This window comes from Orbicella franksi, chromosome 1 (assembly GCF_964199315.1).
Source record: "Orbicella franksi chromosome 1, jaOrbFran1.1, whole genome shotgun sequence".
Classification (NCBI taxonomy): domain Eukaryota; kingdom Metazoa; phylum Cnidaria; class Anthozoa; order Scleractinia; family Merulinidae; genus Orbicella; species Orbicella franksi.
The window spans coordinates 28,922,319-28,937,882 of NC_138145.1; the positions used below are offsets into that span (position 1 = coordinate 28,922,319).

At 39.3% G+C, this 15,564-nt stretch overlaps 2 protein-coding genes across 5 annotated transcripts in view; one reads left to right on the forward strand and one right to left on the reverse strand.

Moving 5' to 3' along the window:
- Nucleotides 1–254: 254 nt before the first annotated feature.
- On the forward strand, nucleotides 255–5,228 carry LOC145501556 (uncharacterized). The gene is made up of 5 exons (XM_081481011.1): nucleotides 255–337; nucleotides 1,740–1,784; nucleotides 1,884–1,934; nucleotides 2,022–2,082; nucleotides 3,729–5,228. Exons 2-5 carry the CDS (start codon nucleotides 1,741–1,743, stop codon nucleotides 3,933–3,935), a joined length of 363 nt encoding a protein of 120 aa, XP_081337137.1. The 5' UTR covers nucleotides 255–337; nucleotide 1,740; the 3' UTR covers nucleotides 3,936–5,228.
- Nucleotides 5,229–10,650: 5,422 nt separating this feature from the next.
- Nucleotides 10,651–15,564, reverse strand: part of LOC145501239 (uncharacterized) — a 37,799-nt gene continuing 32,885 nt past the window's right edge. For all 4 annotated transcript variants that reach the window (XM_081480753.1, XM_081480749.1, XM_081480761.1 and 1 more), the window contains 8 exons: nucleotides 14,631–14,729; nucleotides 14,199–14,261; nucleotides 13,394–13,510; nucleotides 12,126–12,320; nucleotides 11,839–12,050; nucleotides 11,217–11,257; nucleotides 11,014–11,110; nucleotides 10,651–10,907 (listed from right to left, as the gene is read on the reverse strand). In XM_081480753.1, coding sequence (XP_081336879.1) covers nucleotides 10,748–10,907; nucleotides 11,014–11,110; nucleotides 11,217–11,257; nucleotides 11,839–12,050; nucleotides 12,126–12,320; nucleotides 13,394–13,510; nucleotides 14,199–14,261; nucleotides 14,631–14,729 — 984 coding nt within the window. In that variant the 3' untranslated portion in view covers nucleotides 10,651–10,747. The remainder of the gene's footprint in view (nucleotides 10,908–11,013; nucleotides 11,111–11,216; nucleotides 11,258–11,838; nucleotides 12,051–12,125; nucleotides 12,321–13,393; nucleotides 13,511–14,198; nucleotides 14,262–14,630; nucleotides 14,730–15,564) is intronic.

Consider the following 15,564-nt stretch of genomic DNA (forward strand, 5'->3'; position numbering starts at 1 on the left):
GGCCAACTTGTCAGTAAGTCCCACTAACTCTTTAAGGTTCTTTTTAACTCATAAAGGTTTTTTTGCATGTCAATTTGTTATTTACCGTATCTATTTTAGATATGCTTGAGAAAATAAATTCCCATCTATATAACAAAAGAGACATTTAAATGAGGAAAACAAGCGAAACAGAAACTTCTGACACGAAACAGAAACTTCCGTCACGGTACAAAACGGGGCGCAGAACTTTAAAGTTTTCGGTTATTATAAAACGATAAGTATCATTTCGCCGCATTGTCGCCGAACAGTGAACTAATAACAGAAGAAATTGCTGGAGATTGCTGTTAGTTTTCTGAAGGTAACGAAGTGGTTCTTTTGTTCTTGCACTTTTGTTTGTCGTTTGATTAATTTGCCAGACTTGACTTACTTGTTTACTGGCTCGCTCGCTTGCTTCCTTTCCAGCCATTATATTTACCTTTTAGTCATAGTAAAATAATTAATTTGCATGCAAGCGTACAGATGTAGTTTATTGAACAACGCTTCATTCGTTATATTCACAAGTCACATGTTTCTTGCCATAAGACGCTAAAATGAAATTAAATCAACTCCAGCGTTCGGAGCATCTCAAGAGATAACTAAACCCTATACATATAAAACCTATACATGTATATAAAGCTAACTAACACCTATATATAGACCGGCCACCGGCCACGTTGTTCACTTCTTTTGCTTGTTTGAACTACACAAACACTCGTATTTGTCCTGTTATATCCTGTGCTGTGATGTTTCGACGCAGAGCCGCAAGGCGCAGAGGAATCGTGAATCATGCAAGCGTAAAGATGTAGTTTATTGAACAACGCTTCTTTCGCTATGTTCACAAGTCACATGTTCCTTGCCATAAAACGCTAAAATAAAATTAAATCAACTCTAGCGTTCGGAGCACCTAAGGAGCTAACTAGTCCCTATACATGTAAAATGTACATAAAGCTAAGTAACACCTATATATAGACCGGCTTTTAAAACAATTATATTAAAGAACATGAGGAGCTCTGGCCCTGACCAAACATAATATATAGGTAATGAAGCTCTATGGCGTGACAGATTATTAACCAATATATACAACGTAGTCTGTTTTCCATTCGATGTTTTTCAGTTTCGAACCTTATGTCTCTATAAAATGAGTTCTTTTGAGACAACTTAAAAGCTTATCACGTTGTCCACTCTTTTGACTTGTTTGAGCTACACAAACACTCGTATTTGTCCTGTTATATCCAGCTGTGCTGTGATGTTTTGATGTAGAGCCACAAGGCGCACAGGAATCATATTTGACTCTCGGTACACGTCTAATGGCCAATTCCCTCTATGAAGTGTACCGCAAGGAATCATGGTAGTTGTATTCATCATCTTGAACTAGATATTTGTTTGATGAATATAACTACCATGATTCCCTGCAGGTACGTCTCATAGAGTATATTGGGCATTCAGATCACACGACTCGGTATAAAATATATAAATATGAAAGCAGTGCCTTCGATTGAACTTGCCCGTGACCTTCGTTGGTTCGTCTATTTGTTCCTTTGTTCGTTGGCTCATTTTTATTAAGATTTTAATTTAGTGTCTTTGGACAACGGTCTGCCTACCGGCCGTAAAGGCTATGGGAAGGAGTTTCAATTAATAATTCCATACGTTAACATCTCTAGCGATTTGAAAAAATGAATACTCCTTTGTAAATGAAACTTTTGTTTCTCTCTTTTTCTTAGAATGGGGTCCTTTACAAGCCGTGATGTTCCTCCGACAGACAATCAGTAAGAAATTATTAGTCACTATAAAAATTGTCACACGCCCTGTTCTGAATACATGAAAGACGATTATTAACTATGATTTCTGTTCAAATGTTGAATTAGGGCCTCTACCAGTGATGGCTACGAAGATGAAGATCCTCCAACAGACGAAGAGTAAGTAATTCTTTGGAAAGTAAATAAATGAAATTTAAAAAAAAAATTAATTAAGAATAACTATAAAATAAATTTATTTCTGTTTAGAACGGTTAAGTCTGACAGGCATGATGACTATGAAGAGCGTGTTTCTCCGACCTACAATGAGGTAAATCTAATAACATTTTAATATTAGTTCAGAATCTCCACCTTTTGTTCTTTTAGGTAAAGAGAACAAGTAAAGCCTTAAAAGCCCACGTGCTTCATAGTTCTTGGTTCTTAACAGCAAATTCTTTAGCATGACGTTAGTAGGAGTTTTGCTGCTTCCTAATCCTCGCAGGTCCCCTGCCCACTCCCCTCAGTATTATATCAGGCTCTTTCTCTTCTTAACTTAATCTTGGAATATCATTTATTGGTTGCATGGCTAAGCTAGAGCTCGACTTGGTATACTATTACGTGTTTGATATCAGCATCGATAAAAAGTACGAAATACACGTGGAAGGGGACGGAAACAGATGGTATAGCACAGAATTGAAAAAACGTCCATTGCTTTGTGTGTGGAAGAAACACGCCTAACTATAATATAGGGATAACAATAAAAACGTTAGCTGGCTAAAAATTTTTCAAAAAAAACATGAGCTTTCGGCTGTCGATCTACAGCCTTCGACGGATAAAAAATAGAATGCAAAATGATAAAATATATGCAAGAAAAGGCGAGATAAAAATAATAAGAAGAAAAAAGCAAAGTAAAAATGTGTAAATTAGGTGACTATTGTTTAAAAAGAATACTATACTGGTTAGGAATCGGCTTAGAATTATTGTCAGCTGGCTTGGTCGCAGAGGTGTGCTAAGTTTTTTCTAATGCGAAAAGAGCCTTTGTCGATGACGCTAGAATTGGCAAAATCTATGCGATGGTCGAATGACCATGCATGCTTCGCAATGTTTGATCTATTAGCACATGTTTTGACATTCCTGATATGTTCTTTTTAACGAGTTTCAAAACACCGGCCGGTTTCGCCTACATAACACCAATCACAATCGGCACAGGGTATTTTATAAATCACGTTTGGTTGATGTTCAATAGATGGTCTGAATTTGGGAGAAGGAAATTCTTGTTGCAAAGTCTTGAAGGGCTTATTTACAACTTGAATGTCGTGCCTTCGAAGAATTCTTGTTAGTGGTTGCGTGACACCATTGATGAAGGGGAGTACAGCAAAACTGTTCGGATTCTCTTGTGGCTCAGCCCATTTAAAAAACATGCAAACCAGTTCTTCAGGTGTGGGGATGGCGTGTGTGGGTGGATTGGAAAATTTCCGCTTTAAGATGTTGGAAATAACATAGGAGGAATAGTTGCTGGCTCGTAGAGCATCAGTGACGTGGTTGATTTCGGTATTTTTCCTTTGCGATGTACTAGGGAGTTTAACTGCGCGATGTAAGAGGGTCTCAGCTGTGCTAATCTTGTGGCGTTTGTCGTGGTGAGAAGAAAAGTCTAAATATCTGTCCGTATGGGTTGTTTTGCGATATACACCGAGAGTGATCATGTTATCCCTGCGCCTGCGGGAAACCAAAGTATCTAAGAAAGCGATCTGTTGGTCAGATTCCTCCTCAATAGTAATATGTGTGGATCGACAGCCGAAAGCTCATGTTCTTTTTGAGAAATTTTAGCCAGCGAACGTTTTTATTGTAATTTTTATTATGTCTCATCCTGGCTGCTCTTCAATCTTCAATTATAATATAGGGATGAGATTGGAAAATAATGATAGGGCACATGCCTTGGTTGTGTTTTGCTAATTTGAGTTTTTTCCTTTTACAAAGGTTGTCGGCAATTTCCCTGAGACTGCAGACCTGCTGCTGCCAAGGCATAACCCATTGGAGCATAAGAACTGGGAAAATCTTCGCAGGGAGGATGAGAAGAATTGGAAAAGAACGCGACCGAAAGGAGAAAATGAGAACGAAAGAGAGAATTCACAAAGTACCAATGTCAAAGTTCAAGCTCCAAGCTCGGCCATGTCGCGATCGTAATCAGCTAACCGCTGTGATTCGCATGCAGTAATATTAATAAAAGGATGTTTTTCTTTGGATAGGTATACGAGAGGAAAACGATCGTGGAGTTTTTAGGAACTCTTCCGCATATTATTTATGTCGTTATGGAGGACATGAAGTTGTAGTCACAGACTGCGTGATGCATTTTCTACATAGCCTGCGTAGCTGGCGGGATTTCGCGGGCGAGTGCTTTTGTATTGGTGGCGAAGCCGCGAGGGTATTTAGTGAGGTGTCGAGTTGAATTCCCGCCTGCCCTAATTCGTGGGGTTTTTTAAATTATGCGTTCGCCAGTGCAAGCAAATTTCGGATTGGCAGAGAGTAGTGAAACGTCAATCAAATGTTAATCGATACCTCTCATCTATTCCAAGGGAAACGTTTCTGTTTATGTAGCAATGAAGTAAGGTTGACTACTATGTAGAAAACTTAACGGGACAACGACATGATAGAGTTCAGACTGAAAGCCAAGAATTGCAACTGCAAAATGTAGAATGCGGAGTGAAGCATAAAGAAAGTTTTGGATTAACTTAATATCAGAGGATGATCTTGGCACTGAAGAAAATCTTGGCACCAGGCCATATATTTAAGTTAAAACGGAAAACTTTATTTCAGACAACGAAACGTTATATTGCCACCAAGAACACGAGAGGGTCGTCCTCCGGAAGACGACCTCACAATGTTCAACATAGAACCACACCTAGATTCATATATAAGGCAAAGGCGAATGTAAGGCCAGACGAAACTTCCGAAAGGAGAAATTAACGCTATGAAACGTAACGCGGAGAAACAATTTATTGGTTTCCTTGTGCGCATTCAAAAATGTTGCAAAAAAAAGGAATCTCATCAAAACTTAGCCACTGCTGAAAGCTATTTGCGAAATACCCCGTATTATATCATACAAGAGTGGTAAATAGAAAAGTCTATGTGGACCTGTCAAGTTTCGTATTAAAGCTTACTCTCTGATTGGCTTAGTTAATTGTCGTAAACAGCGGTGATAAAAGTGGGAGGCAAGCAAAAACTATGAGAAATGAGGCAGGTGGGAATTTTACTCGCGGCTTCGTCGCTTGCGAATTTCCTCGCGGGTCGCGAGGAAAAAAAACATGGCGTCTCCGAGCCAAATATCGCACGTTCGCGAATTCCACCAGCTACGCAGGTACTTTCTACATTTAACAGATTTCAATATAATGTTCAATACATTTTCTGTATTTTATTCTGTAAAACATTAAATGATGTTTACAGCAATTTCAATGACGCAAACTCCAGGGATATTCTCCCCTCATGAAACTCGTTGCCCACAAACGAGGCCATTTGCTTTCGGTGATCGTTATGCACTAGTCAATTGTTAATGCCATACGACATAGGACAAGGTCGCAATGAATTAATATGTAGTTATTTTCTGGCTTCCTAAGGAAACCTTGAAATCCAAGATGACAGATCCAATGTGGTAGACGTAACGATGTCGTGGGATGTCATGTGACGTCATATCCAGCACTAATCCAATTATGTTATAGAACAATTTGAAGGCTAACTATTAAGCCCCCCCCCCCCCAAATTTATATATCTTGTCATAACGAAAGCGGATGGGGGTTACATTCAACCCACCCTGCCCCTCAGAGCGGAAAAACGTAATAAGCATGGGCGAGTTTTTGCCTCGTGCGAGGGCCCAAGTTTGAAAAATAGGCGGGAATTTCGTCGATCGTATAAACAAAAAAAAATTGCGAACTTTATGTGCTTTCCCATTATTCCTGGTAAGCAGCAACATTTTCACGTAATTAATGGAAAGCTGGTGTATTGTTTTCGTGGGGAATTAATTTTTTTCGGACAAAATTGAAGAAGGTTTTCGAACCCTTTAAATTTATTTTCCCGCGGTATACAAGAAATTTCCGTGAGAAGGCACATTTTATTTCAACAAACCTTCTTTAAATATTGCATCCATATAAGAACATCACTGAATATATAAGCAAGAGCGCCTCTGAGTAGGCAGGGGGAGCCTTGTTTTCTTAATAGTGAAATGTCGGGAAAAAAATTCATGCTTGCCTTAGCATAAATGAATCAACCGAGCGACATCCTCGAGTACTTATTACAGTCCGCCGTTTTTTCACCGTTGTAGCGACCATTGCTACGCTCTCGGAAAACTGTTGGCTTCTCCGAACAGATAATGTCCGCGGACAAATATCCGAGCATACTTTCGCGCCAAATTAAGGCTATTGTTTATTTAGTATCACCCAACTAGTGGACTGATGCAAATCCTGCATTTTGATTGGCTACGCTACTAGGGGACTATTAGTAATAGTCATCGAGTAGCGAAATTGGCGCCATCGAGCGTGACGCTTTCTTTCGTTTTATTCCCAAATAAATATTTTTTCAACTTGCTTTTGCTAACTTTATTATTACCTTTTCTGTCCGACTAGTTGGATGATACTAAAACAATTAGACCCTTCGCCCTCAAGGGCCACGGGTCAATAGCCCATTCGGCTTCGCCTCATGGGCTATAGACCCGTAGCCCGCAAGGGCTACGGGTCTAATTGTTAAATAATGTTTCAGCTGTATATATAGAACATAAAAATTTGAAAGGGTATGTTTTGTTTTCTATTTTTGTCTTGAGCTCGCAAGCAAAATATTAACCGTGGGGGATACATGAACGAGCCGTGAAAAACAACTCGCAGGAAAAAAAAACCTCTGCGGACATGCTCTGTTTTGAGGAGAATGGGTCCAGCAGCTACCGTGACACTTTCTTGAGAAGGTAGGATGTTTCGCATCCACTCATCCCTCATGGTAGTGCAATACACGTTCGCAAAGTGTATAGAAACGCTAGACAGGTTATCGGTTGTTCCAGCAACTTTTAGATTCCGTGACTGAGAAAAGTATACTGCATGTATACCATTTAGTGGCGAGGATCGATCAATGGTGAAGTAAAAAATACTATATTCCGACGAGCTCAAATAGGCGGAGTCTGTGAGAGCCCATAAAGAACGGTGTGGATCATCATGATTTCATTGGCGGTACACGAGATTATATTGATGACTAATCAATCACTAATCAATGATAAATCGATACAATCACCAACAAACGGATGACCGAAAATTTTTTGTCCTATCAATTATTTATCGATTGATCAACTGATTGCCCATCGATCATCCACTGGTTACTCATTGATTGCATTGATGTCATCGATTAGTGACGTCTGGCTTCAGAAAAGATCGACGCAACTCTGCTCGCAGGATAGTCCTTTAATACTAATTGTCAATCATTTGAGTCATTAACATTAAAAGTATCGCAACAGATCTCTTCCGTATGGAAACACCTCCAGCTTAGTTTGTTCCCTGCCCAGCCTCTGAACAGGCTCCGGCTAAAAGAGTCTCGGACCGCGGCTGAAAGGGCCAAGAAGGAACTGGCTGAGAGTCTTTCTTCCCGCTTTCTCTCCGCCCGATCCTCGACTAGAGAGCCTGTACACAGGCTATTCCCTGCTAGATCTGACAACCAAAACCAGAGGCGTACCGACAAATTGCTTGCATGTACATCCACCTCCGCTGTGCATGGAACTCAAATACCTGGCGATGGGACTCCCAAATGTAAGGGGTAGCGATGGTCTTCCTCTCTTTTAGAATGACAGTAGGTGAAAATAGCGGACTTTGGTTTTAGTTAAGGTATTCAGGACATTATGTTAACGTGTTTACCCGTCAATGTTTCATATGGGGTTGCTTCCCTGATTGTTTGATCCATAGCTCATATAACTCAGAACTTGCGAACCCTTGTAGCCACGCAAACAAATTCTCAGTGAAAAACACCTAGTATTGTGAAAGGACTTCTTCAAGGAAAACTTCAAGGAAACTCTATATAAACACACTAATTAACGTTGTAATCTAGATCCTGACGAGTAGCAAACACTCCCACGAAATAGGTTCCCACTGACTGCGCGATTACTATTCCAATATGGCGTCGGGCGCGGTTACTATTCCAACATGGCGTCGGACTCGGGCGCTCTCGTTCGTGCTGACTAATTACGAGCAGTGTCTACACCTGAGTGAGTGAGTGAGTGAGTGAGTGAGTGAGTGAGTGAGTGAGTGAGTGAGTGAGTGACACATTTGCATATCGGAGTCCCCGCAACAAACACGTTTCTACGTTTCGCGTATCCACGAGTTTAAAAACCGCGGAAAAAAGTGTAAATGAGAACGAAAGAGACAGTTCACAAAATGCCAATGTCAAAGTTGGAGCTCCAGGCTCGGCCATCAAGATCGTAACCAGCTTACCACTTTGATTTGCGTGCAGTAATTATTTTCTTCTTTGGATAGGTATATAAGAGGATAACAATCGTGGAGTTTTTAGAAACTCGTTCTGCGCTTTACTTACCTCGTTATGGAGGACCTGAAGTTGTTGTCACAGACTGCGTGACATACTTCCTACATTTTAACAGATTTAAATAGTATCCCCAAGGGATATTCTTGTGATTCACGTGATTACTTTCCCAAAACTTTGAAAGATGTCAAAGTTTTAACCGTCCTGTTATGAGTTTTTGAAAGCTTCTTTTTTCATTCTTATGAAAGCTCGCTGGTTATTGAGGAATCGATTTATTATATCGAATGGCTGATTGATATAAGCGAATTAACAGGATAAAGGTTATGGAATGCGAATGGAATGGAATGGGGAAAACAAAATTGCAGACTGAATGAAGGAATAGCATTTCAGAAAGATCTCTCATTATATAACTGGCTGGTCACACTGACCCATTCCCAAGAAAACCACACCGCAAGCTTACGTGTTAAGTGCCCAGAAGCGACGTACGTTTTCTTCATTATTTCTTCAGCCAATACTGTTAATACGTGGCGCCTCATGGTGCCGGCCGATTGATGTGATCCCGCCTGGAAAGAGTCTTCTGGGCCCCGCACCCGTGAACAACCCCGTAAACAGCCGCTTATAACCCCTGGACTTATACAACTTCGTAAAGGGTTTAGATGGGCTTAGAAACAGAATAGCTCATGAGATGAGCTAAAGCAGTGTTGATCGAAATACGATTTTCATATAGTGGTTTTCAATTAAGCTTTAAAATATCATAATAAATCCCATATTCCATATTCCTAATTTCTTGCTGCACAATTCAATCACTGACTGACCAAATGACTGACTTACTGAACAATTGACTGACTGACTAACTGACTAATTGACTGACTGACCAACCGATTGTCTGACTGACTGACTGATTGAAAGACTGCCTGGCTGACTGAATCACTGAACGACTGAATGACTAATAGTAATAGTAATAGTAATAGTGATAGTGATAGTGCTAGTGATAGTGATAGTGATAGTGATAGTGATAGTGATAGTGATAGTGATAGTGATAGTGATAGTGATAGTGATAGTGATAGTGATAGTGATAGTGATAGTGATAGTGATAGTGATAGTGATAGTGATAGTGATAGTGATAGTAGTAGTAGTAGTAGTAATAGTAATAGTCATAGTAATAGTAATAGCCGAGTAATAGTAATAGTAATAGTAATAGTAATAGTAATAGTAATAGTAATAGTAATAGTAATAGTAATAGTAATAGTAATAGTAATAGTAATAGTAAGACTGAATGACTGAATGACTGAATGACTGAATGACTGAATGACTGAATGACTGAATGACTGAATGACTGAATGACTATTTATCTTGCCCACTCGGGATGACGCATTGTGTCCCACAAAGTTGCGTGCTGTTTCCTGTTTTCTTTATCCCATACAACAAATTCTTTTTTACTTCGCAAGCTTGTTCAGTCAAGAAGGCCAGATGTTTGCCTCGTTCTTTTTTGCGTTTTTGTGAACCTCGACTCCGTCGTCGTCTCAAATTCTGTCTATGCGAGGGTCATGTCACTGCCCCTTCATTCCAGTATTTAAAGTCAAGTCCAAATTGATGAGTATAAATAGGTGTTTTCAAAATGTTTTATTGAGTTTTTTTTTTCCATTCCATTTTCCTATTTCTTAATAGAGGTTAGGAGTGGTATTGTTTCTCGAGTGAGCATAAAGGTTAGCTTTATTTACCTCTGCGATTTTATCGACACGTGGTCGTGTATTCCGAGAATTCTAAATTATAGACCTTTTCTAGCTGATGGTCTCATGAGTTATTTTTAATACAAATATTTACAACTACAGTAGTAACAAAATCCGAGCATCATGGAATTAACAAGAAGGATTTAAAATTTAAAATTCTTGTTTTAAATTACAACTCACAATCTTAAAATCCATCTAAAGCACCTTAAATTTTCTCTTAGATGCCAAGAACTTCAAACGTAGCCATCTTGTTGTCTGGTCTCTTCTTTTTCAATGTTGCTTTCTTCAGGTTTCAGCGTATATAACTAGCAGAGCAGAATCAGTTACAGTGTAATAGGAAGTAATTTCATTAAATCGATTTTACCAATTTAGGGCAGTTTTCAATTGAATGCCGTAAAATCAAAGCCAAAGTAATCACTTTAGCCAATCACGAAGGACGCAGACAATCCAATGATCCAATCAAAGTAATAACATGTAGCTGACGCAAAGCGCAGGAAAACGAGTGCGAGTGTGTCACAATTGTTTTGGTTTTACTTCTGATTGGATGAAAAAGTGGCCCTAGATCTTTAAGCCAATGGTGTAGCATAGTTGATGCAAAACCAATTACTTTTCAACACTTAAAAGAAAACGGCTCTATGTGAAGTTAGTCTCAGTTATAACATGTAAGGATATTTATTCCAAGTTTTATATGGTATTAAGTAAACCTGCAGTGTATTTTACCAGCCATGGATTCTTTTGTTACTTTCATTTCCACGAACTCATCCGCTTTCAGGCGGGCACGTTGTAGCAGGGGCGTGACTCATCATGCCTGTTCAAGTCAAAATATGGTACATCCCTCGTCATGATCACCTCCAGTCGCTCAATCAACTCCGAGAAACTGGGACGAGTCGACGGATCTTCCCTCCAACATTCACACATCAATTCATATCTATCATAGAAAGAGAGAGGCATGAGTAAGCCAAAAGGCTACATCTCACTAATCAATCCTACTTCAAATGAACGACAACGAAACACATCTTAATTCAATCGCTTACACTTCGTCACAACACGTATTAGGCCTTTCCATGCGATAACCAGTCTTCAAAAGTCTACACAGCTCTGAATTGGTCAGTGTAGGATATGGTATACCTCCTAAATTACATCAGAAAAATGAGAAATATGACAAAGGAAAAATTTGTCTTCTGCGGAAATACAGGAAGAAATAAAATTTAAAAAAATAACCATTTTTTTAACCTACCCATGGTGGCCATTTCCCAAAGAAGAATACCAAAGGACCAGCTATAAGATAATATAAAACGCTAGAATTAACAAGGTTTGTTTTTTAAGTATTCGACACAAAAATTCAAACATTTGTGTATGAAGAATTGTATAATAACCGCGTGCTCATTCAAAACTCGTGTCAAGGTGTTTCTGATATCTCCAAAACAAGAAACATAATTCATTTTATCCTGACTTGAAATTTCGTTAATTCTTGGCTCTCAAACATTCAGGGTCTGCAATAACACTAGAACTGACAGCAAACGTAACAGTAAGCACATGCGCGAAAATGCGAAAAACTTCCCCGAAAGTCATATAATAAATCCTCTATTTACCAAGCTTGTTCGGTCAACAAGGCTGAATATTGGCCTTCTTCTTTTTTTACGAGTTTATGGACCTCGACTCCATCTCGGTCGATAAACTCACAAAAAATGTCCAATATCCAGCCATCTTGACCTCACGCCTGATCAATAACCCATATTTCATGTACAAGTATCGCAAATAAGCTAAAAGTACAATGATGACATTTGAGCAAATCTGGATATCAAAAGGTTGCTGCAAGAGTAAGGAAATGTCGTGCCATAAGACTATTATTTATTTACATGTCACTCTTGATGGTGAAACTGCCATCGACTATCGATTCTGGAGCCATCCATTTGATTGGAAGCTTTTTTGCCTTCTTTATGCTATAAACGTCCTCGTAGATTTGTCTCATCAACCCAAAGTCTGACACTTTGACTCGGTTATCACTGCCAACCAGAATGTTACGAGCTGCGAGGTCACGATGAATTAAGTCTTTCTCTGCGAGATGATTCTAATTAAAAACGTAAAAGAGAGATGTAGATGAGTTGCCATTTTGAGCAAAAATTCTAAAAAAATTCTTTATTACCATTCCCTTTGCTATTTGCCAAGAAAATGAAAACAGCTGTTGATCAGTAAAGCTGTCTTCTTCTTTGTCGTCATCATCATCATCAATATTTTCAGTTGATATCAATATGGCGGAACCGTTGCCGTTTCCCTGTGATGTCGATGGCATCGGCAACAAATCGATGTTTTCCTGATCCAGGAAATTTTTGTTGTTTTCCTGAATAAATAGATAAATAAATAAAGATTAATAAAGAAAGAGCAAAATAAATAACTACGCTCCGGAGGCGGAAAATAGAAATTGTTCTCGCTAACTTCTATTGTTCCTGCAATTATGTACCAGCCTTGATGACTTTTTGTAGCATTTAAAAAGAAAGATATTAATGTGCCGATTTCACCAGGTGACCTCATGTTTCCATGGAAACCATCTTTTGATGGGTTGTTCTACCCAGTCGCCGCCATTTTTGAACTGCGCAATGCGTGGTGGTGACGTTTCACGGCAGCTCGACTACAGTCTTGCCATTATTACAATGCGACAACTTGAATCACTTGGAAAACAAATCAGAATGTTACTTCAGAACAAAGCATGGCTATCTTTTTCTTAGATACACCAATAACATTGAAATATACAAACAATAGTTCAGTTACAAAATTGGAAACCCAACAAAACTGTGAACTGTAATTGCGGACCTCTCAGGAAACTGTTCAACTTTTTTTGTGCTTTTCTGCGGTTTCGCTTTAGTTGTCGCGAAACGAGGTTTCAAACTAGAGTTTTTGAGTGAAATTCATAATTATGTAAATTCGCGGTCAAGGACTGAATCTGTAGAGTGTCTATAACACAGAGGAGTCGATGGTATTCACGTATTCATGCCAAACGAACCCTTGCTTTCGTTCCCGAAAAAGACAGCACTCCAGTTTAAGTTCTGATCGGCTAGGTTTCTTCTAGGTGGCCCGGTTCAAATAGTCGCACTATAAAATCGAATTGAATAACTCTATTTATAAAGCTAAATTACCCAATACCGTTACAGATGCTATAGTGTTTGCCTCTGTCTGGTTCTTTGCTTATGCTTTCTTATGCTTTCAGAAACGCAGTATACTGTTTGAGCCGTCTTCGAGAGTTTTGTCTTAAAGGTAAGGTACAAAACTGCCACTCAAACAAATTTTTCTCACTTTTACAAAGCACTTAAGGAACTTGTCTCTTTTATTTTTCAGTTGCGCGAATGCAAAAGCAATAAACTGTCAGGGAAATATGCCGTGCAAAAACAAAATTCCTCATAGATATCAATTTCTAACCTTATCAAGATTCTCGGAAGACAGTGTTATGTCGAGGACGACATCTCTAGTATCACTTGGCGGATTCGATGCAGTCATCCGACGGGTTTTCTCTCTAACATGTGTTTCCGATGTTTCCTGTATGGAATAAAATGATATTGGCACACCTTCATGAAATACGGGTAGTAAGCCAACTCTTTATAATATGGAAAATTATACATGGAGAAGTATGTGAAAATAACTACTTGAAGCAAGTGAAAATCACTTAATTGATTGTCATAGTCCAATATGGTGGTCAGTGTATTCTGGAAAACTAATACATATCTCCAAAACTGAGTGAGAGGCAGAAGAGTTTAATTCTTAATGAATATGAAACTTTTCCTCCCAAACTCATTAATAATTCATCAAGTGAAAACAAAGGAAAATCACAACTGTGAAGGGTGTTTGGATACCCGGTCTTAATAAGCATAGATTTTGACGATTTTACTTCTCCGTTTACTCCTTAGTTTTTGTTTCGAGAGAGTGTTTTATCGACTATCCAAGCACCTCGAATTTCGTCAAAAATACTCCGCTGCGCTTCGTCTTTTCAACTCTCCTCTCGGTGTTTGGATATCCGATGAAACACTGTCTCCCATGTTTGATATATTACGTTCCATTTCCTGGTGTAAGACCTGCGAAAGCCCCAAATGCGTGAGGGTTGAGGTATGGTTTATATCTAAGTGTACTAATTGGGCTATAAAAAACCGATGCTTAAAAGTTGGACCATACAATAAGAAATTAATGATATATGTTGATACGTTATAAGCGGGCATTTCTATCTGGTTACCTCAGAAATGCCTGCTGAGGAAACAGCGACTTCTGCTTCAACTTGGGCGCCAGCTCCCGAAAACTGTGAATCATGCATGTAAGTAATCGTACGTTAGTTCGTCCGTCCGTTCGGCCGGCCTTTCGTGCATTCGTACGGGCATTCGTTCATCCATTCATTTAATTCCTGCTCGAACCCACCGACCCAACCCACCTTCATTTCTTCCCATCGACCCCTCTATCGACCGCTCAGCCATGTGGTATCACAATTGACGCATTAATTTCTTGTAAAAATTCGATGAGGAAGTACCAAATAGCGTGCCAGTTTTAATGTCATAATTTTTCACACTCGTTAGGTCGATGGCGCCTGACGAGGCCGACCGGGCTTCCCACAATCCGCCTCAGAATACCAAATCTTGTCGCATGAGAATAAAATGAGATGCGAGGCACCTACCTGGCTATTTTTACTCACATCTCTTTGAGCATTGAATGTTTCTTTGTCTTGATAAGAATTGTCTTCACCTTTAACTTTATCGGCTTGGTTTCGATTGATCTAGAGCACAGTGAGAATGATTGGCTGATAATTTGCTATCATAGTTTGTATCGTATGTGTGGACACAAGTAAGTTTCAAGAAGAATAGGCTACACAGCAGAACACTTTTGTTGCAACCGAAACCTTTAAAAGACACACAACCATGAGAGTCGTGCAGCGAAAGACAGCTAAATTGCAAGTTCTGGTTATTTACATCAAATCATAAATATGAACCATCACGAATAGGATTGCATCAAAACACTGGCTCCGTCTTGGTGTAGACGACAGAGGACACAAGTCACAATAGAACACCGCCTCACAAACCTATTGTTTTCATTGTTTTCCTCGTTCTCTTGTCCTTTTGTTCTCTATTGTTTTATGTCAACTGTGTCTTCTACACCAACTAAGAGCCAAAACCCTTTTGAAAGAGAAAGAGAACAAAAACTCAAGAGAAGATGAAGGGTAACAACGTTAATCCTCAAAATAAGCCTCACTCTGAAGGTAATCCCTTACAATTTATTTTAAGATAAGGTATCCAGTCTTCCCGCGGATATTAGGGAACTTAAGCAACCACGGCGACGACGGCAACGAGAACGTCACTAAACAAAAGGTTTAATGAGCAAAACAATAGCTGTGCACGTGCGTTATAAATGTTTGCACATTTTTTTGCCGTCCTCTGCAAAACAACAACGTGAAATGACCAAGTTCCGCGTCGTCTACGGAACGTGGACGACGACGGCTAATTTTTCGTATTTCCATTTGGAACTGAACGCCGTCGCTGCATATTTAGGTTAAGCACGTTTTTAGAGCCATGGACGTACCGAACAGATCTAGACAATCGCGAATTTCGCTTGTA

What these genes read in the sequence shown, in the direction of transcription:
- LOC145501556 (XM_081481011.1), top strand. Translation starts at nt 1,741, where the DNA reads ATGGGGTCCTTTACAAGCCGTGATGTTCCTCCGACAGACAATCA. An exon ending in GTTCCTCCGACAGACAATCA is followed by an intron (nt 1,785 to 1,883) that starts GTAAGAAATTAT and finishes ATGTTGAATTAG; the next exon opens with GGCCTCTACCAGTGATGGCT. An exon ending in TTTCTCCGACCTACAATGAG is followed by an intron (nt 2,083 to 3,728) that starts GTAAATCTAATA and finishes CCTTTTACAAAG; the next exon opens with GTTGTCGGCAATTTCCCTGA.